The 23,904-nt window shown below is 41.0% G+C and overlaps 1 protein-coding gene across 4 annotated transcripts in view; it reads left to right on the forward strand.

The window, feature by feature from the left end:
- The window catches only part of HIVEP1 (HIVEP zinc finger 1), a 311,461-nt gene that overhangs the window by 238,550 nt on the left and 49,007 nt on the right, over nt 1–23,904 (forward strand). For all 4 annotated transcript variants that reach the window (XM_077269893.1, XM_077269892.1, XM_077269895.1 and 1 more), the window contains one exon: nt 18,021–23,686. In XM_077269893.1, coding sequence (XP_077126008.1) covers nt 18,021–23,686 — 5,666 coding nt within the window. The remainder of the gene's footprint in view (nt 1–18,020; nt 23,687–23,904) is intronic.

The raw sequence follows: 23,904 nt of genomic DNA on the forward strand, positions 1-23,904 counted from the left end.
CAGTGGTCTAGGCAGTCTCCTGACCTTAACACAATTGAAAACTTGTGGAAGGAGCTCAAGATTAAAGTCCACATGAGACACCCAAAGAACCTAGATAACTTGGAGAAGATCTGTATGGAGGAGTGGGCCAAGATCACTCCAGAGACCTGTGCCGGCCTGATCAGGTCTTATAAAAGACGATTATTAGCTGTAATTGCAAACAAAGGTTATTCCACAAAATATTAAACCTAGGGGTTGAAGAATAATTGACCCACACTTTTATGTTTAAAATTTATAAAAATTTAACTGAGCAACAAAACTTTTTGGTTTGTAAGATTTATGCATCTGTTAATAAATCCTGCTCTTGTTTGAAGTTTGAAGGCTCTAACTTATTTGCATCTTATTAAACCTGCTAAATCTGCAGGGGGTTGAATACTACTTTTAGGCACTGTACATACAACATACATATAGACATACAGTACATATAACATAGAGTACATACTCACCATCACTTGTCACCTTGATCCCCGAAGCCAGTGTCACCTGTAAAAAATATTAAAGTAACAAACACTATACTCCCTGATCCGCAGATATCCAATTAAAACGAGTGTCCCTCGACTATCTCCCGTGGAGAACAGCAGCATCAGCTGATGCGACCGCTCCTAGGGGCTCCAGGAATACAATGATGGAAGGTATCCTTCCACAATGTATTCCTCACAATGTATTCCTACGCCCCTGTGAGAAAATAGTCCCTAGTCTCACTTTTGGCATTGCTGTGTGAGAAAGTTCCCGCGCAGCAAATGCCATAAAGTGAGACCAGTGAACTAAGGTAGCCTCTCAGTGATGCACTGCAGGAGCCATTGTCTCCTGTCAGTGTCACTGAAGGTCCTATAGAGCAGTGACATCACCCGATGTCAATGTTCTATAGGGAAGATCGTCGTGGGACACTCGTTATTAAATGGACAGGTCGTATACGGTTTATTATTTTACGTTTTTTGCAGGCGCTGAAGTATGGTAAGTATGGTTAAATGAAGAATATTAAAATACTTTTTTCTGGCTGCGTCTTTTTTTTTTTTTTAACTCATTCACTACTATAAAATTAATAATGGATAGGCGTCTTATTGACGCCTCTCCATTATTAACCCGGCTTAATGTCCTCTTACAATAGCAAGGTGACATTAACCCCTTATTACCCCATATCCCACTGCTACACGGGAGTGGGAAGAGAGAGGCTAAGTGCCAGAATTGGCGCAACTTACAGATGCGCCATTTCTGGGGCGGATGCGGACTGGTATTTGTAGCCAGGGGGGCCAATACCCATGGCCCCTCTCTAGGCTATGAATATCAGCCTGCAGCTGTCTGCTGAGCCTTTCTGGCTATAAAATATAGGGGGACCCCACGTCATTTATTTTTTTTTTTGGGGGGGGGCCCTATTTTAATAGCCAGTAAAGGCTACGCAGACAGCTGCGGGCTGATATTCATAGCCTAGAGAGGCTACAAATATTGTCCCCTGGCCGTCGGCTTTCCCTCTCTGGCACAGAAAATTGCACGGGAGCCCACGCCATATTTTTTTTCGCTTTTTTTTAACTGAAACATATTGTTCATTAACTCCTTTCTGCCAGCTGACGGAATAGTACGTCAGCTGGCAGTATCGCCCGCTTTGAGGTGGGCTTCCACTTTTCCATGATCGCTAAACGGCGTAGCGAGAAAAAAAAATCAAAAGCCAACATTATGTTTTTTTGGTCGCCGCGACATTGCTTTAAAATGCAGTAACGGGCGATCAAAAGAATGTATCTGCACAAAAGTGGTATCATTAAAAACGTCAGCTCGGCGCGCAAAAAATTAGCCCTCACCCAACCCGATATCTCAGAAAATATAGACGCTATGGGTATCGGAAAATGGCGCAGATATTTTATTTGTTTTTAGCAAAGTTTGGAATTTGTTTTCACCACTTATATATAAAACTAGATGGTGGCCCGATTCTAACGCATCGGGTATTCTAGAATATGCATGTCCACGTAGTATATTGCACAGCGACGTAGTATATTGCCCAGCCACGTAGTAGGGAGGAAGTAATCAGACTGTGCCCATCGCTAATTGGTCGCGACAGCCATGACAGGCAGCTGGCGAGACCAATCAGCGAATGAATAACTGTTACAGAAGTTGAGGACAGACAGACGGAAGTACCCCTTAGACAATTATATATATAGATAACCTAGACGAGTTTGGTGTCTATGAACTCGTAATGACCTAGAGAATCATAATGGCAGGTCAGTTTTATGCTGTGTGCACACGTTGCAGATTTGGGTGCATAATTTTCTGCACAAAATCTGCATCTCCTTACAGAAAACGCAGTTGCGTTTTTGATGCATTTTTTTTCACGGTTTTTGCACGGTTTTGATGCCGGTTTTTTGTGCTGTTTTGATGCAGTTCTTGGAGCGGTTTTCGGTGCGTTTTTTGCTTGGTTTTGATTTAGTTTTTGCTGCAGTATTTGGTGCGGTTGTTTGCGTGGTTTTGATTCAGTTTTTTATGCAGTTTTTGGTGCAGTTTTGATGCAGTTTTCGGTGCGGTTGTGATGCAGTTTTTGGTGCGGTTTTGATGCAGTTTTTGATGCGTTTTTGATGTAGTTTTGATGCGTTTTTGTTGCAGTTTTGATGCAGTTTTTGGTGCGGTTTTGATGCAGTTTTTGGTGCAGTTTTCTTGTGTATTTGTTGCAGTATTTGGTGCGGTTTTTATGCAGGTTTTGGTGCAGTTTTGATGCGTTTTTGGTGCATTTTTTGCACGGTTTTGATGCTTTTTTATTTTTTTTTGCGCGATTTTTGTGCATTTTTGTATGCGTTTTTGAAAGCTAAATAAAGATATATTATTGAACAGAAAAAAAAGATTTTGATGTCATTATTGTCCAACCTCCTCTTTTACATTTGTCCAACCCACACTCAATTACACACAGATAGACAGATGATAGATGAAATGGATAGACAGATCTACATATAGATAGATCTATAGATGCATACATCTATCTATTCATATATCTATAGATATATCTGGATAGATATATCTATTGATGGATGTATGGATAGTGTAGGGTGCGTGTCCATTGTCCGGATTAGGCTACTTTCACACCTCCATCTTCTGGGCTCCGTCGCAAATGTGCGTGCAGGATGCGTTTTTTGCCCATAGACTTGTATTAGCGACGGATGGGCATACGTCGCATCCGTCGTGCGACGAATCCGTCGTGTTTTGGCGGACGCGACGCACAAAAAAAGTTCAATGTAACGTTTTTTGTGCGACGTGTCGGCCATTTCTGCCCCCTCCTCCCCGCTCATCACAATGAGCAGCGGATGCGTTGTAAAACTGCATCCGCTGCCCACGTTGTGCTAAATTTAGCACAACGTACGTCGGGACGACGGTTTGCGACGGCCCCGTACCGTCGGAAGTGTGAAAGTAGCCTTACATCCGAATTAGCTGCAGATTGGATGCTGCATACTTGTAGTCCCATCGGATGATGCCTACACACACACTCCAAAAGACCCCCCGCACAGCCCCGCACACACCTGAACAGTCCCGCACAGCCCCGCACACACCTGAACAGTCCCACACACACCCGAACAGCCCGCAGAACCCGCCCGCACACATATACACGCACACAGTCACCGCCCACACACTTCCCTCCTCCCGAACTGCAGCGTTTCTTGGACCCACATCCGCAGCAAAACTGCAGATCTTTTTTACATCTGCGGTTTTGCGGCGGATGTGCCCAACTCAATGAAAGTCTAAGGGTGCAGAAACGCTGCAGTTCGGCACAAAAGAAGTGACATGCTGCAGAAAAAAAAGCTGCGTTTCGGTGCGGCTTTTTCCGCAGCATGTGCACAACAAGTCTGCGGCTCCCATAGACTTACATTGGTTGTGTACTACACTGCGGATTTGATGCAATTCTGTGCAGCAAAAATCCCTGCGGATCTGCAATCAAATCCGCAACGTGTGCACACAGCCTTAGCATTTAGTGAACCTAGCAAAAAAGCCAAGCAAAAAACAAGTGTCGGATTGCACTTTTTTTGCAATTTCATCGCACTTTAATTTTTTTTCACATTTTCTGTTACACGACATGGTAAAACCAATGGTGTCGTTCAAAAGTACAACTTGTCCCGCAAAAGATAAGCCCTCACATGGCCATATTGACGGAAAAATTATGGCTCTGGAAAGAAGGGGATCGATAAACGATAAAAGCTCCAGGGGTGAAGGGGTTTAGAAACATGGATATGGACATATCTATGTAAATAGACATAGATATATAGATGCATATCTATCTATCTATCTATCTATCTATCTATCTATCTATCTATCTATGTGTAATGGAGTGTGGGTTGGTCAATTGTAAAAGAGGAGGTTGGGCAGAAATGACATCACAAATCTTTTTGAAGCGAGAGGAGGGAGGGGTTTGGGTGTGTTTTGGAGTGGGTGTAGTAGGTTCGGGCTTAGTGGCCAGCGCAATGCATCATGGAACTTGTAGTATTAGAGCACAATAACTCAGGAGAAAGAAAGTTGTCGATTAACCCCATGAGAGCTGGATCCAGCACTGAAGATGTGCTGCTACAGCATGATAAAAGGTAATATTGATAAAATAAACACAGTGGATGTTTTCAGTGGCACATAATAGCATGATTTATGAAAAAAAAAAATATTGTAGTGGACAACTTCTTTAACCCCTTAATCCCATCTGACGTACTATCCCGTCAAGGTGACCTGGGACTTAATTCCCAGTGACGGGATAGTACGTCATACGCGATCGGCCGCGCTCACGGGGGGAGCGCGGCCGATCGCGGCCGGGTGTCGGCTGCATATCGCAGTTGACATCCGGCACTATGTGCCAGGAACGGTCACGGACCGCCCCCCGGCACATTAACCCCCGGCACACCGCGATCAAACATGATCGCAGTGTACCGGCGGTATAGGGAAGCATCGCGCAGGGAGGGGGCTCCCTGCGTGCTTCCCTGAGACCCCCGGAGCAACGCGATGTGATCGCGTTGCTGCGAGGGTCTCCTACCTCCTTCCTCGCCGCAGGTCCCGGATCCAAGATGGCCGCGGCATCCGGGTCCTGCAGGGAGAAAGGTGGCTTACCGAGTGCCTGCTCAGAGCAGACACTGGTAAGCCTGCACCGATGTAAGTGAGATCGGTGATCTGACAGAGTGCTGTGCACACTCTCAGATCATCGATCTGTGATGTCCCCCCCTGGGACAAAGTAAAAAAGTAAAAAAAAAAAATTTCCACATGTGTAAAAAAAAAAATAAAAAAATTCCTAAATAAATAATAATAAAAAAATATATATTATTCCCATAAATACATTTCTTTATCTAAATAAAAAAAAACAAACAATAAAAGTACACATATTTAGTATCGCCGCGTCCGAAACGACCCAACCTATAAAACTGCCCCACTAGTTAACCCCTTCAGTAAACACCGTAAGAAAAAAAAAAAAAACGAGGCAAAAAACAACGCTTTATTACCATACTGCCGAATAAAAAGTGGAATAACACGCGATCAAAAAGACGGATATAAATAATCATGGTACCGCTGAAAACGTCATCTTGTCCCGCAAAAAACAAGCCGCCATACAGCATCATCAACAAAAAAATAAAAAAGTTATAGTCCTGAGAATAAAGCGATACCAAAATAATTATTTTTTCTATAAAATAGTTTTTATCGTATAAAAGCGCCAAAACATAAAAAAATGATATAAATGAGGTATCACTGTAATCTTACTGTCCCGAAGAATAAAACTGCTTTATCAATTTTACCAAACGCGGAACGGTATAAACGCCTCCCCCAAAAGAAATTCATGAATAGCAGGTTTTTCGTCATTCTGCCTCACAAAAATCGGAATAAAAAGTTATCAAAAATGGACACGTGTCCGAAAATGTTACCAATAAAAACGTCAACTCGTCCCACAAAAAACAAGACCTCACATGACTCTGTGGACCAAAATATGGAAAAATTATAGCTCTCAAAATGTGGAGACGCAAAAACTTTTTTGCTATAAAAAGCGTCGCTGGTTTCACACTTGCGTTTTTGTCTGCAGCGTTTTTTGCACAAAAAAACGCATGCATTTTTTCCCTATATTTAACATTGAAAACACATGTGTCTTTTTGTACGCGTTTGGTCGCGTTTTCAAACGCATGCGTTTTTTTTCTGCATGCGTTCATTTTCAGAAATACAACCTGCAGTATTTTCTTGCGGCGTTTTTTTGTCGCAAAAAAACGCATGCGTTTTTTCGCTGCAAAAAAATGCATTGCGGTCTATGTAAACGCATGCGTTTTTAAGCACATGCGTTTTTTTGCGTTAAAAACGCATGCGTTTTTATCGAAAAAAAACAGAAAACACACTGAAAAGCCACCCACCACCATCAAGGTGATAAAGGGATCCAAACCCTAACCCTAACTCTACCCCTAACCTCACCCCTAACCGTTTAATGAACATTTTCTGACAGTCATAGTGCCACGTATTTCAGTGTCACGTATTTCAGTGCCACATATTTCAGTGCCACGTATTTCAGTGCCACGTATTTCAGTGCCACGAATTTCAGTGCCACGAATTTCAGTGCCACGTATCACGTATTTCAGTGCCACGTATTTCAGTGCCACGAATTTCAGTGCCACGTATCACGTATTTCAGTGCCACATATTTCAGTGCCACGTATTTCAGTGCCACGTATCACGTATTTCAGTGCCACGTGTTTCAGTGCCACGTATTTAAGTGCCACGTATCATGTATTTCAGTGCCACGTATCACGTATTTCAGTGCCACATATTTTAGTGCCACGTATTTCAGCGCCACGTATTTCAGTGCCACGTATTTCAGTCACGTTTAGGGTTAGGGTTTTCTTGTTTTTTCTTGTGTTTTCTTGTGTTTTCTTGTGTTTTTCTATAAAAACGCATGCGTCTAAAAAACGCATGCGTTTTACCGCGTTTACATGCGTTTTTTCACGCATGCATGCAGATAAAAACGCAAGTGTCAAACAAGCCTTAGTGTGTGACAGCTGCCAATCATAAAAATCCGATATAAAAAACGCTATAAAAGTAAATCAAACCCCCCTTCATCACCCCCTTAGTTAGGGAAAAATAATAAAATTAAAAAAATGTATTTATTTCCATTTTCCCATTAGGGTTAGGGTTGGGGCTAAAGTTAGGGTTAGGGCTAGGGTTGGAGGTAAAGTTAGGGTTAGGGTTGGGGCTAAAGTTAGGGTTGGGGCTAAAGTTAGGGTTAGGGTTTGGATTACATTTACGGTTTGGATTAGGGTTGGGATTAGAATTATGGGTGTGTCAGGGCTAGGGGTGTGTTTGGGTTAGGGTTTCAGGTAGAATTGGGGAGTTTCCACTGTCCAGGCACATCAGGGGCTCTCCAAACGCGACATGGCGTCCAATCTCAATTCCAGCCAATTCTGCGTTGAAAAAGTAAAACAGTGCTCCTTCCCTTCCGAGCTCTCCCGTGCGCCCAAAAAGGGGTTTACCCCAACATATGGGTTATCAGCGTACTCGGGACAAATTGAACAACAACTTCTGGCGTCCAAGTTCTCTTGTTATCCTTGGGAAAATAAAAATTTGGGGGGCTAAAAATCATTTTTGTGGGGAAAAAAAAGATGTTTTATTTTCACGGCTCTGCGTTATAAACTGTAGTGAAACACTTGGGGGTTCAAAGTTCTCACAACACATCTAGATAAGTTCCTTGGGAGGTCTAGTTTCCAATATGGGGTCACTTGTGGGGGGTTTGTACTGTTTGGGTACATCAGGGGCTCTCCAAATGCAACGTGACGGCTGCTGACCAATCCATTTAAGTCTGCATTCCAAATGGCGCTCCTTCCCTTCCGAGCTCTGTCATGCGCCCGAACAGTGGTTCCCCCCCACATATGGGGTATCAGAGTACTCAGTACAAATTGGAAAACAAATTTTGGGGTCCAATTTACTCTGTTACCCTTGTAAAAATACAAAGCTGGGGGCTAAAAAATCATTTTTGAGAAAAAAAAAATTATTTTCACGGCTCTGTGTTATAATCTGTAGTGAAACATTTGGGGGTTCAAAGCTCTCAAAACACATCTAGATAAGTTCCTTAGGGGGTCTACTTTCCAAAATGGTGTCACTTGTGGGGGGTTTCAATGTTTAGGCACATCAGGGGCTCTCCAAACGCAACATGGCGTCTCATCTCAATTCCAGTCAATTTTGCATTGAAAAGTCAAATGGCGCTCCTTCCCTTCCAAGCTCTGCCATGCGCCCAAACAATGGTTTACACCCACATATGGGGTATCAGCGTACTCAGGACAAATTGCACAACATTTTTTGGGGTCCAATTTCTTCTCTTACCCTTGGAAAAATAAAAAATTGGGGGCGAAAAGATCATTTTTGTGAAAAAATATGATTTTTTATTTTTACGGCTCTGCATTATAAACTTCTGTGAAGCACTTGGTGGGTCAAAGTGCTCACCACACATCTAGATAAGTTCCTTAGGGGGTCTACTTTCCAAAATGGTGTCACTTGTAGGGGGTTTCAATGTTTAGGCACATCAGGGGCTCTCCAAACGCAACATGGCGTCCCATCTCAATTCCAGTCAATTTTGCATTGAAAAGTCAAATGGCGCTCCTTCCCTTCTAAGCTCTGCCATGCGCCCAAACAATGGTTTACACCCACATATGGAGTATCAGCGTACTCAGGACAAATTGCACAACATTTTTTGGGGTCCAATTTCTTCTCTTACCCTTGGGAAAATAAAAAATTGGGGGCGAAAAGATAATTTTTGTGAAAAAATATGATTTTTTATTTTTACGGCTCTGCATTATTAACTTCTGTGAAGCACTTGGTGGGTCAAAGTGCCCACCACACATCTAGATAAGTTCCTTAGGGGGTCTACTTTCCAAAATGGTGTCACTTGTAGGGGGTTTCAATGTTTAGGCACACCAGGGGCTCTCCAAACGCAACATGGCGTCCCATCTCAATTCCAGTCAATTTTGCATTGAAAAGTCAAATGGCGCTCCTTCCCTTCCAAGCTCTGCCATGCGCCCAAACAATGGTTTACACCCACATATGGGGTATCAGCGTACTCAGGACAAATTGCACAACATTTTTTGGGGTCCAATTTCTTCTCTTACCCTTGGGAAAATAAAAAATTGGGGGCGAAAAGATCATTTTTGTGAAAAAATATGATTTTTTATTTTTACGGCTCTGCATTATAAACTTCTGTGAAGCACTTGGTGGGTCAAAGTGCTCACCACACATCTAGATAAGTTCCTTAGGGGGTCTACTTTCCAAAATGGTGTCACTTGTAGGGGGTTTCAATGTTTAGGCACATCAGGGGCTCTCCAAACGCAACATGGCGTCCCATCTCAATTCCAGTCAATTTTGCATTGAAAGGTAAAATGGCGCTCCTTTCCTTCCGAGCTCTGCCATGCGCCCAAACAGTGGTTTACCCCCACATATGGGGTATCAGCGTACTCAGGACAAATTGTACAACAACTTTTGGGGTCCATTTTCTCCTGTTACCCTTGGTAAAATAAAACAAATTGGAGCTGAAATAAATTTTGTGTGAAAAAAAGTTAAATGTTCATTTTTATTTAAACATTCCAAAAATTCATGTGAAACACCTGAAGGGTTAATAAACTTCTTGAATGTGGTTTTGAGCACCTTGAGGGGTGCAGTTTTTAGAATGGTGTCACACTTGGGTATTTTCTATCATATAGACCCCTCAAAATGACTTCAAATGAGATGTGGTCCCTAAAAAAAAAATGGTGTTGTAAAAATGAGAAATTTCTGGTCAAATTTTAACCCTTATAACTCCCTAACAAAAAAAATTTTGGTTACAAAATTGTGCTGATGTAAAGTAGACATGTGGGAAATGTTACTTATTAAGTATTTTGCGTGACATATGTCTGTGATTTAAGGGCATAAAAATTCAAAAGTTGGAAAATTGCGAAATTTTCAAAATTTTCGCCAAATTTCCGTTTTTTTTCACAAATAAACGCAAGTTATATAGAATAAATTTTACCACTAACATGAAGTACAATATGTCACGAGAAAACAATGTCAGAATCGCCAAGATCTGTCAAAGCGTTCCAGAGTTATAGCCTCATAAAGGGACAGTGGTCAGAATTGTAAAAATTGGCCCGGTCATTAACGTGCAAACCACCCTCGGGGCTTAAGGGGTTAATTGATTTTTTTAATTTGAATTTTATAGATACAGCAATAACACAGGTGTGTTAATATGTGTGTGTATGTATATATATATATATATATATATATATATATATATATATATATATATATATATATATATAGATGTATATATGTGTGTGTATGTATATATATATATATATATATATATATATATATATATATATATATATATATACACTCACTGGCCACTTTATTAGGTACACCTGTCCAACTTCTTGTTAACACTTAATTTCTAATCAGCCAATCACATGGCGGCAACTCAGTGCATTTAGGCATGTAGACATGGTCAAGACAATCTCCTGCAGTTCAAACCGAGCATCAGTATGGGGAAGAAAGGTGATTTGAGTGCCTTTGAACGTGGCATGGTTGTTGGTGCCAGAAGGGCTGGTCTGAGTATTTCAGAAACTGCTGATCTACTGGGATTTTCACGCACAACCATCTCTAGGGTTTACAGAGAATGGTCCGAAAAAGAAAAAAAATCCAGTGAGCGGCAGTTCTGTGGGCGGAAATGCCTTGTTGATGCCAGAGGTCAGAGGAGAATGGGCAGACTGGTTCGAGCTGATAGAAAGGCAACAGTGACTCAAATCGCCACCCGTTACAACCAAGGTAGGCCTAAGAGCATCTCTGAACGCACAGTGCGTCGAACTTTGAGGCAGATGGGCTACAGCAGCAGAAGACCACACCGGGTACCACTCCTTTCAGCTAAGAACAGGAAACTGAGGCTACAATTTGTACAAGCTCATCGAAATTGGACAGTAGAAGATTGGAAAAACGTTGCTTGGTCTGATGAGTCTCGATTTCTGCTGCGACATTCGGATAGTAGGGTCAGAATTTGGCGTAAACAACATGAAAGCATGGATCCATCCTGCCTTGTATGGAGCATCTTTGGGATGTGCAGCCGACAAATCTGCGGCAACTGTGTGATGCCATCATGTCAATATGGACCAAAATCTCTGAGGAATGCTTCCAGCACCTTGTTGAATCTATGCCACGAAGAATTGAGGCAGTTCTGAAGGCAAAAGGGGGTCCAACCCGTTACTAGCATGGTGTACCTAATAAAGTGGCCGGTGAGTGTATATATATATTGTATGTATAACATATGAATTTTTTTTCATACTTTTTAAAACTTTTTTTTTTTTTACTTTGCAAGTACCCTTTGGGGACTAGAACCTGTGATCGTCTGTCTGCTTCTAGTTTATACAGCAGTGCCACAGTATTGTTGTATATTTGAGAATTCACGGTCTCCTTTGAAGCCCATGATTGCTTTCATCGGAGCCCTGGTCCCACGGGCGCGCTGTGATCACGTCCAGGTTTTCTGATGACCACATAAAATGAAGCACCCCCATGCCGTTGAGCTGGTAATACTGCTCACAGCAGCATTTAACAGGTAAATAGTTGTGGACAGAGTTCCAGTCCACCCACTGGACTGCCATTATCTGCCAGTTATGGGAATGGCTTCTGTTGTCAGCCAACTACCGACTTATGCTATATATGTACAGTACGATGGATGTCAGGAAGGGTTTAAATCCATAACTTTTGTTTTTGTGTTTTTTTTCTTTGTAGACACAACTGTTTTAGGGATTTTTTGCAGGAAAAAGTGTAGTTTTCTTTGGAATAATTTTTGGATTCATTCAATGTTTTGATTACCTCTTATTCCATCTTTTTGTCCCAAGGTATAATAAAAAAAACACTACCGTATTTTCTGGTGTATAAGACGACTGGGCGTATAAGACGTCCCCCAACTTTTCCATATAAAATATGGAGTTTGGGATATACCCGCCGTATAAGACGGGGGTCATCTTATACGCCCAGTCATCTTATACGGCGTGTGCGGTGCGGATGATTCCCAAGATCTGGAGGAGAGGAGACTCTCCTTCATGCCCTGGGATCCATATTCATGTAAAAAAAAGAATAAAAATAAAAAATATGGGATATACTCACCCTCCGATGGCCCCCGGCTCTCAGCGGTGCAAGCGGTGGTCTCCGTTCCTAAGAATGCAGTGAGTGAAGGACCTTTGATGACGTCGCAGTCATGTGACTGGTCGCGTGACCTCGACGTCATCGAAGGTCCTTCATTCTCTGCATTCTTAGGAACGGAGGCCGCCGCTTGCACTGCTGAAAGTCGGGGGCCATCGGAGGGTGAGTATATCCCATATTTTTTATTTTCATTTTTTTTTTTTTTACATGAATATGGATCCCGGGGCCTGAAGGAGAGTCTCCTCTCCTTCAGACCCTAGGAACCATACAAGACCGCTCCCTGCACATGCCGTACCCGGCGTATAAGACAGCCCCCTACTTTTGAGATGATTTTCAGGGGTTAAAAAGTCATCTTATACGCCGGAAAATACGGTAATCTGTTTTATTTTTCTTATTTTTTTTTTCTGTTCACTATGCAGTATAATTAACATGGTACTGTTATTCTGCAATTTGATAGAATTAAGGTACTGCTCAAAAAATATATAGAATATTTTTCTACTCTTGCAGTAGAAAATCTTTTTACAAAAAAATATTTCGGGGGGGGGGGTCATCACATTCAGATAGCTATACATTTTTCATTTTTTTTCTTTACAGGGCTGTATGAGGGCTTTTTTTTTTTTTTTTTGCGGAGTTGTCATTTGTATTGGTACCATTTTGAGGTGTATGACATTTTGATCATTTTTTATTTTTCTGTGAGTCAGGATCAAATAAAAAGCAATTCTGGCATTTTTTAAATTTGTGTGTTTTTTTAGGCCTTTTTTAAAAATTTTTACAATACTCCTTAAACCCCTATAGGAAACTTAAACATTTGAACCATTGATCACATTGATATGGGACTGTTCTACTTGTGTGGTAGTGTGCTTTATCTAACCTGTCAGTGTTTTGACTTATAGGCCGAGGAATAAAGCAGGCTCGAAGGCTATTATTTGGCCTCCAGATGTGTTGAAGGCCCATTGGAACCTCTCTTTCCTCTGTCTAAGGGCTCCTTTCCACTTGCGAGACATACGTCCGTGTCTCGCAGGTTAAAACCCTCCTCTGGCGCCGGCACTTGGGAGCGGAGCGTGCAGCTCCATGTGGTGTTATGCGGCCGCACGCTCCGCTCTGGAGTGCCGGCGCCAGAAGAGGGTTTTAACCTGCAAAACACGGACGTGTGTCTCGCAAGTGAAAAGGAGCCCTAACTCTTTACCTAATCACAAATGTGAAAAGTTATAATAGCTGCTTCTGGGACCACCATAAGTCTTCCTAGACCTGGCCTTCCAGCCAAACTGAGCAATCGTGGGAGAAGAGCCTTGGTGAGAGAGGTAAAGAAGAACCCTAAGATCACTGTGGCTGAGCTCCAGTGATGCAGTAGGGAGATGGGAGAAAGTTCCACAAAGTCAACTATCACTGCAGCCCTCCACCAGTTGTGCCTTTATGGCAGAGTGGCCCAACAGAAGCCTCTCCTCAGTGCAAGACATATGAAAGCCTGCATATAGTTTGCTTAAAAAAACAAACAAACACATGAAGGACTCCCAGACTATGAGAAATAAGATTCTCTGGTCTACTGAGATGAAGATAGACCTTTTTGGTGATAATTCTAAGCGGTATGTGTGGAGTAAACCAGGCACTGCTCATCACCTGCCCAATACAATCCCAACAGTGAAACATGGTGGGGGCAGCATCATGCTATGGGGTGTGTTTCAGCTGCAGGGACAGGACTACTGGTTGTCATTGAAGGAAACATGAATGCGGCCAAGTACAGGGATATCCTGGATGAAAACCTCTTCCAGAGTGCTCTGGACCGCAGACTTGGCCGAATGTTCACCTTCCAACAAGACACTGACCCTAAGCACTCAGCTAAAATAACAAATGAGTGGCTTCAGAACAACTATGTGACTATTCTTGACTGGCCCAGCCAGAGCCCTGACCTATACCCAATTGAGCATCTATCGAGAGACCTGAAAATGGCTGTACACCAACCTTCACCATCCAACCTGACGGAACTTGAGAGGATCTGCAAGGAAGAATGGCAGAGGATCCCCAAATCCTGGTGTGAAAAACTCGTTGCATCATTCCCAAGAAGAATCATGGCTGTACTAGCTCAAAAGGGTGCTTCTACTCAATACTGAGCAAAGGGTCTGAATATTTATGACCATGTGATATTTCAGTTTTCCTTTAATAAATTTGCAACAAGTTCTACATTTCTGTTTTTTTTTTTCAGTCAAGATGGGGTGCAGAGTGTACATTAATGAGAAAAAAACGTTTTTGAATTTACCAAATGGCTGCAATGAAACAAAGAGTGAAAAATTTAAAAGGGTCTGAATACTTTCCGTACCCACGGTATCTGGCAATTCAGAAACAGTTTCTGCAGAATGTCTGTTTCTCTTTGGTTCAACCCCGACTAAGGCACGCCGCCGAAATGCGCGTAGGGTAAGTGGCACCATCACCTGGGCTTAGGTAAATTGTTTCCACATGTACCTTTAGGGGTTTTGTTAAACATTTTTGGCAGTTTCTGTGCTTTTCCTCATTACTACCTGTTGAATCTACACGGGCATGCTACATGATTCTATTTGCTTGACTTAATGTTATGAACTACTAGTGTCTCGGTCTATTCACTTGGATTTGGTATAGACATTTAATTCAGCGCCGTTACTTTATGCCATTTAGTTGTTACTTCTAGACTTGCCTGCCCAGGGTGGTGCTACCTAAATCTGTTTGACTCCTTTTCAAGCACCATTGGCTACTTTTTAATCATTATATTTGTATTTGCGGTTCTTGTTGTTAATAAAGTTTTCTACATCATTCATCATACGTTTTTTTGTTTATATGCTTTTGACTTCTATGAGTAGAGACTGTCATCTCCTACCTCAGCAAGTTCTTCATAGATTTTACCAGTGAATCGGAAGTAAATGATCAGTTCAGGAGGAGAAAAAGCCATTTTATTGAAAAACAACAAACTGAGGAAGTGCTTCATAATATGAAACTGTATATCAAAACACTAATGAAACAGTAAGATTATTGAACTTGCCAAACAAGGTTGTACAAAGTTTGGCACAACTCTGTAGTGAATATACGTTTTCAATCAAAGATCTCCTACGCTGCTCCTCCACCTGCAGAACAAAAAATGAAAAGTACAGGGGTATGAATAGGTGCTGTTGAGATAGTGGAGTTTTACGATGAAAAATAAATGTATTAAAATCACGCATTGTGCTCCCAATCTCCCTCGTTCAGGTATATAAACTTTGAGAGTATACACACCATTCAAAATAAATGCACAATAATGCCACCAACCAATAATAAAATTCTAGGAGATATATATGTATATATAGTTGATTTATTTATTTATTTTCACATTCTAAAGTGAGTGAAAAGCTCATTATTAGTATTGCATCTAAAGAGACCAGAAAATGATAAAGCTCATACATATATACAAAGAAATACCCGCGCTTACCTTGACTCCATAGACAATATTAAAAGCTGCAAGAGGCAATATACACCCCTGGTGGTGTGATTTTGCTATTACAAAGCATAGGTTGATAGCTAGTATGCCTCTGCTGTGCTACTTAGATATATGCTTGTGGTATTAGCCCGAAAATGGATATTGGTAGCAATTCACACCAGCTACAATGAGTTCAGCGGGTTACCAGAATGGAAATAAGACAGCACCAAAGTGTGCACAAGGGAAAAAGTAATGAGTGCACTATAAATTGGGGCGTGTTAACATGCTACCCACTGGTTAAGGTTATGTCAATACCAATAATAATTTAAATAATAATTTTTATTTATATAGCGCCAACGTATTCCGCAGCACTTTACAATTAAGCGGGGACATGTACAGACAATAAATTCAATACAAGTTAAGACAATTTAAACAGTGACATTAGGAGTGAGGTCCCTGCTCGCAAGCTTACAATCTACAAGGCCAATAGGTCATATACAGGTGAATGTAAACCACATTAAATGATTTGTCAAGAACTATTGGATATAATCAGCCATGTTTTATAAACACATACTTATGGCCATATGTGGTAGTATCAAACAATTAACTTCATATATCTATAAACAGTATCGTTAAACACCACTTTATAAAAGATTTGTGTATACTTTGTAGCCGGTTTGTCAATGTATAGCATGCACAAATGCTTTACAATTGATTGATTGCATACATAAAATACGCAAGTCCAAATAGCTGAGGGTTATTTAGCTTGCTCAAATCCAAAATATATATATAGACATGTCCATATGTAAGTCTATATTATCCAATTCTATGTTGCTAGTGAGCATAAGGAACTGAGGTCCACATGCAAATATAATGGATACCTTGAAATGCCGAAAGCGATCTGTGCTGTGTGTCCTCCGTTGTTGGAAAAAGTCTAAGACAATCCAGGAAGATGGCGGCAAAGCTATCAGGGAGTCCCAGCCAGTGACTCACCTGACGCAGTGAGGCCGCGTGTAACGTCACTATGTAGCTCATGAACGGTGACCTGGAGCAGTGATTTTCAACCAGTGTTCACATGACACATGGTCGGGTGTGCCGCGGGGAAAGTTCCCCAAACTATGGTGCCCCCTCCTTTCTGCCCTGATCTCCTGTCCGCTCCCCTCCTCCCTCCTGTCCGCTCCCCCGGTCCTCTGATTCTCCCCCCCCCCCCCGTGTTCCGATCCCACCCCCCCATACTTACCTAGCTCCGATGTCCCTCCCGGTGTCCGGCCGTCTTCTCCATGGGCGCCGCCATCTTGGAAAATGGCGGGCGCATGCGCAGTGCCCCCGCCGAATCTGCCGGACGGCAGATTCGTCCCTATACATTTTGGTCGCTGTGATAAGTTCTATCACAGCGATCAAAATAAAAAAAATTGTAAATAAACCCCCCCCTTTATCACCCCCATAGGTAGGGAGAATAATAAAATACAGAAAATATAATTATTTTTGTTTTTCCATTAGGGTTAGGGGTAGGGTTAGGGGTAGGGTTAGGGTTCACTTAGGGTTGCACTTAGGGTTGCACTTAGGGTTAGGGTTGCACTTAGGGCTAGGGTTGCACTTAGGGTTGCACTTAGGGCTAGGGTTGCACTTAGGGTTGCACTTAGGGCTAGGGTTGCACTTAGGGCTAGGGTTAGAATTAGGGTTAGGGTTAGAATTAGGGTTAGAATTAGGGTTGCAATTAGGGTTAGGGTTGGAATTAGGGTTAGAATTAGGCTATGTGCACACGGTGCGGATTTGGCTGCGGATCCGCAGCGGATTGGTCGCTGCCGATTCGTATCAGTTTTCCATCACGTTTACAGTACCACGTAAATCTATGGAAAACCAAATCCGCTGTGAACATGGTGCGGAAAATACAGCGCGGAAACGCTGTATATTCACACTGAGTGAGTATAAATACATTTAGAATCTATATTATTAACTATATGTAGAATATGAACTGATTTTGTGCCATTTTGGTTGGTGGTGTGCCCCGGGATTTTTTAAGTATAAAAAGTGTGCCGCGGCTCAAAAAAGGTTGAAAATCACTGACCTGGAGGGGCCGTAGTTTCCCTTACGTGTTTCAGAGATGTAGCGATCTCCTTCATCAGAGGGTGTTAATAAACACTTTCTTTGCATAAAAATAAACATTGCAGTATTCCTGTAAAAAACATTAACTTTTTGATATAAATCGCAGTATATGTTTATCTTTTAGGAAGTGTTGAAATATTTTGACTTAATTTCTGGTATACATGTGCTGAAACCGCAGTATGAAGGATAATTAGTAAATTTGAAATAGTATATTGGCGTTGTCCTATTAATTAAGGAAATTATGAATGTTCACTCTCTTACTTCTAAGACTGAATAACTATTGCTGACAACATGTAATGTAATATATATTTTTTTTCATATTGCAGATTTAGTTGCTATTGGTTCCCAAAGTTGCGTTGATACTGTTAAAGGTGTCAAGAGGAAAAAAATTGTCACAGAAAATCATTTGAAGAAAATACCGAAGTCTCCACTAAGAAATGTTTCTAAGGAGAAACAGGGACATGATTTAGAAGTCTGCACATCACAAAGCACTAGTCCATCAGGGTCTATTCAATCAAAAGTAAAGGAACTCCTTACCCATAAACAAAACAGCAAGGAGGGCAAAGGGACAAGTGCTGGGCTCAATGATCAGACTGCAAAGTCTGCCATTTCAATGCAGGCTAGAAAACTCGGTGTTCCGCTGGATTTATGTAACGGAAGAAGTGAAAGCTACAACTTTGATAGTAAAATGACTTTGTTAAAAGAAAGCTCTACTTCTAGTTCAATACAAGTCAGTATGAAAAGTGCAAATATTGACTGTGAGAATATTAGTAAGCACTACTTGTGTGCAAATTCTGCTTTTGATGTCTTATTAAAGGCTATGGAGCCAGAACTAAACACTTTGGATCAATCCCGGGCTCCTTGTGGTACACAAACTGAAAAACAGGGACATAAGAGTGAATCACCTTCCGTATCATATTCATCTTTAAGTCCAGCATCATCTTCTGAAAGGGAAACAAATGCTAGGTATTTCCATCATCATCGAACTGCTCAGTTTGGACAACCTTGTACAACGGCCAAGGAATCCCCACACACCCAGGTTCATTCAGGTTGTGAGGAAGGACAATTTCAAAAGCGGCAACCTCCAACCTGTCACAATTACTCTAGTGTTCTAGATGTTACTAAACAACAGGTTTACCATGTAGCTGTAACTTCTTCAATAGTAAATTCTCCTTCTGCAGTAACTCAGGTTATTTCATTGCCAGGAAGTTCTTCTCTAGCTAGTCCTTCAAATTGTTCTCTAAGTAATACATATAATGTAACTCAAGTTGCTTCACTTATCACAGGGGAGCAAATGTGCAATATAGTATTGAAGGATCAAAAACCTAAAAAACAAGGTAAATATATATGTGAATATTGTAACAGGGCTTGTGCAAAACCCAGTGTCCTCCTTAAACACATACGTTCACATACTGGGGAACGCCCATACCCTTGTGTGACATGTGGATTTTCATTCAAGACAAAAAGCAATCTGTACAAGCACAAAAAGTCTCATGCTCACGCTATTAAGCTTGGACGAGGTAGGAATACAGAAACTGGAGGCATGCTCCTTTCACAAGATTCTGAAAAAGCACTTTTTATTAGTTCAGATGTAGATGAAAGTGGAGAAAGTGATGAAGAGTATACGTCAGAAGAGAGACAAGATGAGTTCCAAGAAAGTATAAAAATGTCATCTGAATCTGACACCAATAGAGAAAAAGAAGAACTGTGTTCCTCAAACAGCCCTGTAGTAATGGTTCAAGACAATACGTTGCAAGAGAAACCTATGGAAGTAAAACCAGCCGAATTGCCAAAAGTTGTTGTTTATCCAGTTAGTGTCTCTCCATTAAGAGCTGACAGCCCTAAAGTTTTAGAATCTACTTCTGAACAATTTATAGCACAAATTCCAGAACTAAAAATACAAAATAAGACTCCAAATGTTTTGCGAATGTGCTCATTAAGTGAAGTAGAGCAATCATCTCATAAAATGTGTGAACTAATTCAAGCCGAAAGTAAACAGTCAACTAACATAAATGTTCATGCACAGCTGCAGAGGCAGCAAGCCACAGATTGCTCTCAAGAGCAACAGAGCAAATGTCTTTTGAGCCCTAGAAGTTTGGGAAGCACTGACTCTGGTTATTTTTCCCGGTCAGACAGTGCAGGCGAAGCAATGACCTCACCATCCCCTTTCATAAAACTTCTTCCCTCATCTGAGAAAGACTTTTCCAAAAATATAAGTTCCTTGGCACATACTAATGTCATAGGAGCAGTATTGGTACAACCATGTATGGAGAAGCCACCTGTTTCTTCAGGAATAATGAGACCACCATTGGGAACAAAAACTCTTGAAGAGCGTATTTCAAAGTTAATATCAGACAACGAAGCTGTAGTTGATGACAAACAATTAGACAGTGTAAAGCCAAGGCGAACATCATTATCTAGAAGAGGCAGCATAGATTCACCAAAGTCTTATATCTTTAAAGATTCCTTCCAGTTTGATCTGAAACCTGCAGGAAGGCGCACTAGCTCGAGTTCAGATATACCAAAGTCCCCATTCACGCCAACTGAAAAGTCAAAGCAAGTTTTTTTCCTTTCAGTTCCAACACAATATCCTTCTATTGACTGTTTGCCAATAACCAGAAGCAATTCAATGCCCACAACTGGGTATTCAGCCATTCCACCAGTAATTCCAGCCTCTCATCCTCTGAGAGGTAGTCAATCATTTGATGACAAAATAGGTTCTCTTTGTGATGATGTGTTTGTTTCAGGACCATCTACACCTCAACATACTGTCCATCCTCGTACACTTGTTCGACAGGCGGCTGTTGAAGACTCAACCACTGAACACTGTGGCTTGGGGCCTGCCCGGTCAGTTGATGAAAGTTATCCTGGAAGTAAAGCTATACAGGATGCTTTGCTACCTAGAAGCAAATCATTTGTGCAAAGCACTAGTTTAGATAAAATTAAAAAATCCCATCAGGGTCGGGGTACGATGTATGAATGTGAAACATGCAGAAACAGATATAGAAAACAGGAAAACTATGAAAATCATAAGAAGTTTTACTGTTCTGAATTACATGGACCAAAGAGCAAAACAGCTGCTCGAGAAACTGATCATGGCACAGCAGCTAATAATGCCCAACCTCAAATATTTCATTATAGAGTTGCTAGTACGACTGGAACTCTGGAGCAGCCACTCCTTATCAGGAAACGGAGAAAAATGAAAAGTGTTGGGGAAGATGATGAACCCCAGCAAAGTGAATGTCGTTCGGTCCCAGAAAACATAGAAGCCCCAGCTAGTGTCAAAGCCTCATCCACAATTACCATATCTGGCTCACAGTCCTGTACTGTGTCAATGCTAAATCAACAAATGCAGTTAATATCACGGAGCACAGAGCCCAGTACTGATGTTAAGACATCTGCCATGGAAACAAAGACAAGTTTTGCTCTAAAGGAAAGTGTTGACCTTAAATGTCAAGGATCTGGGATTTCTGTAATTCAACACACTAATTCATTAAGCAGGCCAAGCTCCTTTGAGAAATCAGAGTCTGTCGAGCGCGTTTCATCTGTGCGATTGTGTGAAATTCAAAAAAAGAATGTGAAAAGTTCCTTAAATGCAGTGGGTGTCATTCAAGAAGATAGGACTATTGTTTCTTCTCAGATCACACCTAATGGATCACATGAAGTAACTAAACATGATACCAAAGGAAGTCATCAGGCTGTACTTGGAGAAAGAACTGCTGCTTCTCAATCACGTCTTGTACGCCAGCATAACATTCAGGTTCCAGAGATTTTGGTTACGGAAGAACCAGATAAAAATCCAGAAAATCAAACTACTGATCCAGAAATTCAAGAAAAATTTACTTGGCCACAGCGGAGTGGGAGTCTTTCTAGTTTGCCAACAGAAAAGCTCCCTCCAAAAAAGAAGCGTATTCGACTTGCTGATCTTGATAACTCATCTGCTGAATCAAGTTTTGAATCCACTCTTTCAAGAAGTTTAAGTCGTGAGAGCAGCTTATCTCGTACATCAAGTTTTTCAGCTTCATTTGAAAAAGAAGAGTTTTCAAAATCTGAAAATGTTTCAAAAACAGACAGCATAAATAAATCATCTGAATTTCTAACAATTCCTACTGGCTTAAATATATTTGGTGCTCCTAGGGAAATGAGAAGAGCTGCGTCTGAGCAAATAAGCTGTACACAATCATCCATGGAGGTCACAGACTACAGAAGTAAATCGTTTGATTGTGGAAGTATGTCTCGATCAAGATCTATGTCACCAATAAACATTGTGACTTCAAGATCCTCTCTTGTATGTAGCACAAGTAGTGGGCATGTTCCTCTGTTGGAAAGGAGAAGGGGACCACTTGCAAAACAAATATCTCTAAGTATCTCAGAAACAAGTATTTCTCCAGGTAAATCAAAAATTTCAGAAAATCCTACATTAACTCAACAAATAAACCGAACTCTAACAGAAGTAAATGTATGCTCTAAAGAGAACAATAGACATACACATGTATATGACCAGCAATTAGAAAAGTCAAAGCTCACAAATGTTTCTGACAGTAGAGGCTCTGTGAATGCTTCTAAAACTACCTTGTTTAAAACGGATTTTCCTAATGGTATGCAAAGTAAAACAAACGGAGACAATAAAGAAAAGCATATGTTGCCCAATAAAAAATATGAATGTAAGCCAAATTTTGCCCCAAAATATCAGTTAGAATGTTTGAAAGCTCAGGAGAGTCAATCCTATTCTATCAAACCTGTTACAATAATTTTGCCAAATAGCCCTTTCGGAGACTCTAGTATCACTTCGCAAAATTTACAGACTGATGTTAAAGATGGTTTGTCCAATGTTAGTCAAACCTTTCAAAAGCAAAACCAAGTGTATTGTAATTATCAGTCTAGTCAGTCAGTATTTGTGCCAGTCCATAACTATAGTAGTTCTTTATATTATGGATATTCTGCAATTACATCTCTTCCTGAGATTTTAGTGACTCAAGATAAAGGAAATTCCATTGTTTGCAAAGCGAATTCAACCCCGGTATCAGAGACTATAGACCCATTGTTTATGCCAAAGTCTCAAGAAGATCACAGCAGATCTTTGATGGGCTCTGTTAAAAATTTTGAAAATTGTCTTCCACGATCTGTGCCGCAAAAATTGCCAGCAGTCGGTCTTTTTCCTCATCCAGAGACCTCAGCTTCAAGTAAGCGTATGCTTTCTCCTGCAAACAGTCTGGACATTGCAATGGAAAAACAGCAAAAACGTGTTAAAGATGAAAGTGGGGCTGCATGCAATACGAATAATCAAAATGTGCATTTGTTAACTATGAAGGCTGCTGAACATGTAAAGCAAAGAAAGCCAATGCTAGTTAGACAGTTTTGCACTACAGACCCAGGTGAAAGCTTAGATCATGATATTTCTCAAGTGACATGTATTCCCGAGAATCATTCTCCTGGAGCACACCTAGCCAAATTCCAGTCATCAACAAATTCTGCCTCTGATGGGAAAGGGATAGAAGACTATGAGAAAATTCAATCTTTAGAAGCGTGTCCAACTGTACGAATGTCACCAGAGCCATCTCCTTTGAACACTCTGTCAAGTTCTTTAAAGCCAACATATAGTAATCAAGAGAGGAGATCGCCTGTTTCTTCTAAAACTATCCATATTCAAGGCCAAGTAAAGCTCTCTTCAGCAATCTCTGTTGTTAATGCTGGTGATATGCACCGTCTGTCCTTTCCAAGTCTCAAGACGTCAACAAGTTTTACTTGGTGTTACCTTTTGAAGCGAAAGCCAATAGCCTTTCCTCAGAATGACCAAAAGACTTCTGCTTATGCTTCCTGGACTATTAGTTCTAATAACCCCAATCCACTTAATTTACCCACAAAAGCTGCACTTTCTTTGCTGAATTCAAAACAAAAGGGTGAGAAGTTCATCTTTACTTTAGTTAAAAATTCCCATCAAAAACATGACACCCTGGTATATTCAAGCAAATGGAAAAGCAATTCAAAAAAGGTAATATGCCACTCCCCTTACTAATAATGTATACACGAAAGGATCTTCAGAATTGTTTGTATACATTATTTTACTGTGTGACCATTTGTGTTTGTTTGAAGGGGAATCTGTTAAGATTTTTTTTTGCTATGTAATCTGAGAGCAGTATGATATATAGACCGAGATCTTGATTGTATCACTTACAAGTCTGCATGCTGTCGTTTTGATACAATCACTGT

Source organism: Ranitomeya variabilis, chromosome 6, assembly GCF_051348905.1.
Source record: "Ranitomeya variabilis isolate aRanVar5 chromosome 6, aRanVar5.hap1, whole genome shotgun sequence".
Lineage (NCBI taxonomy): Eukaryota > Metazoa > Chordata > Amphibia > Anura > Dendrobatidae > Ranitomeya > Ranitomeya variabilis.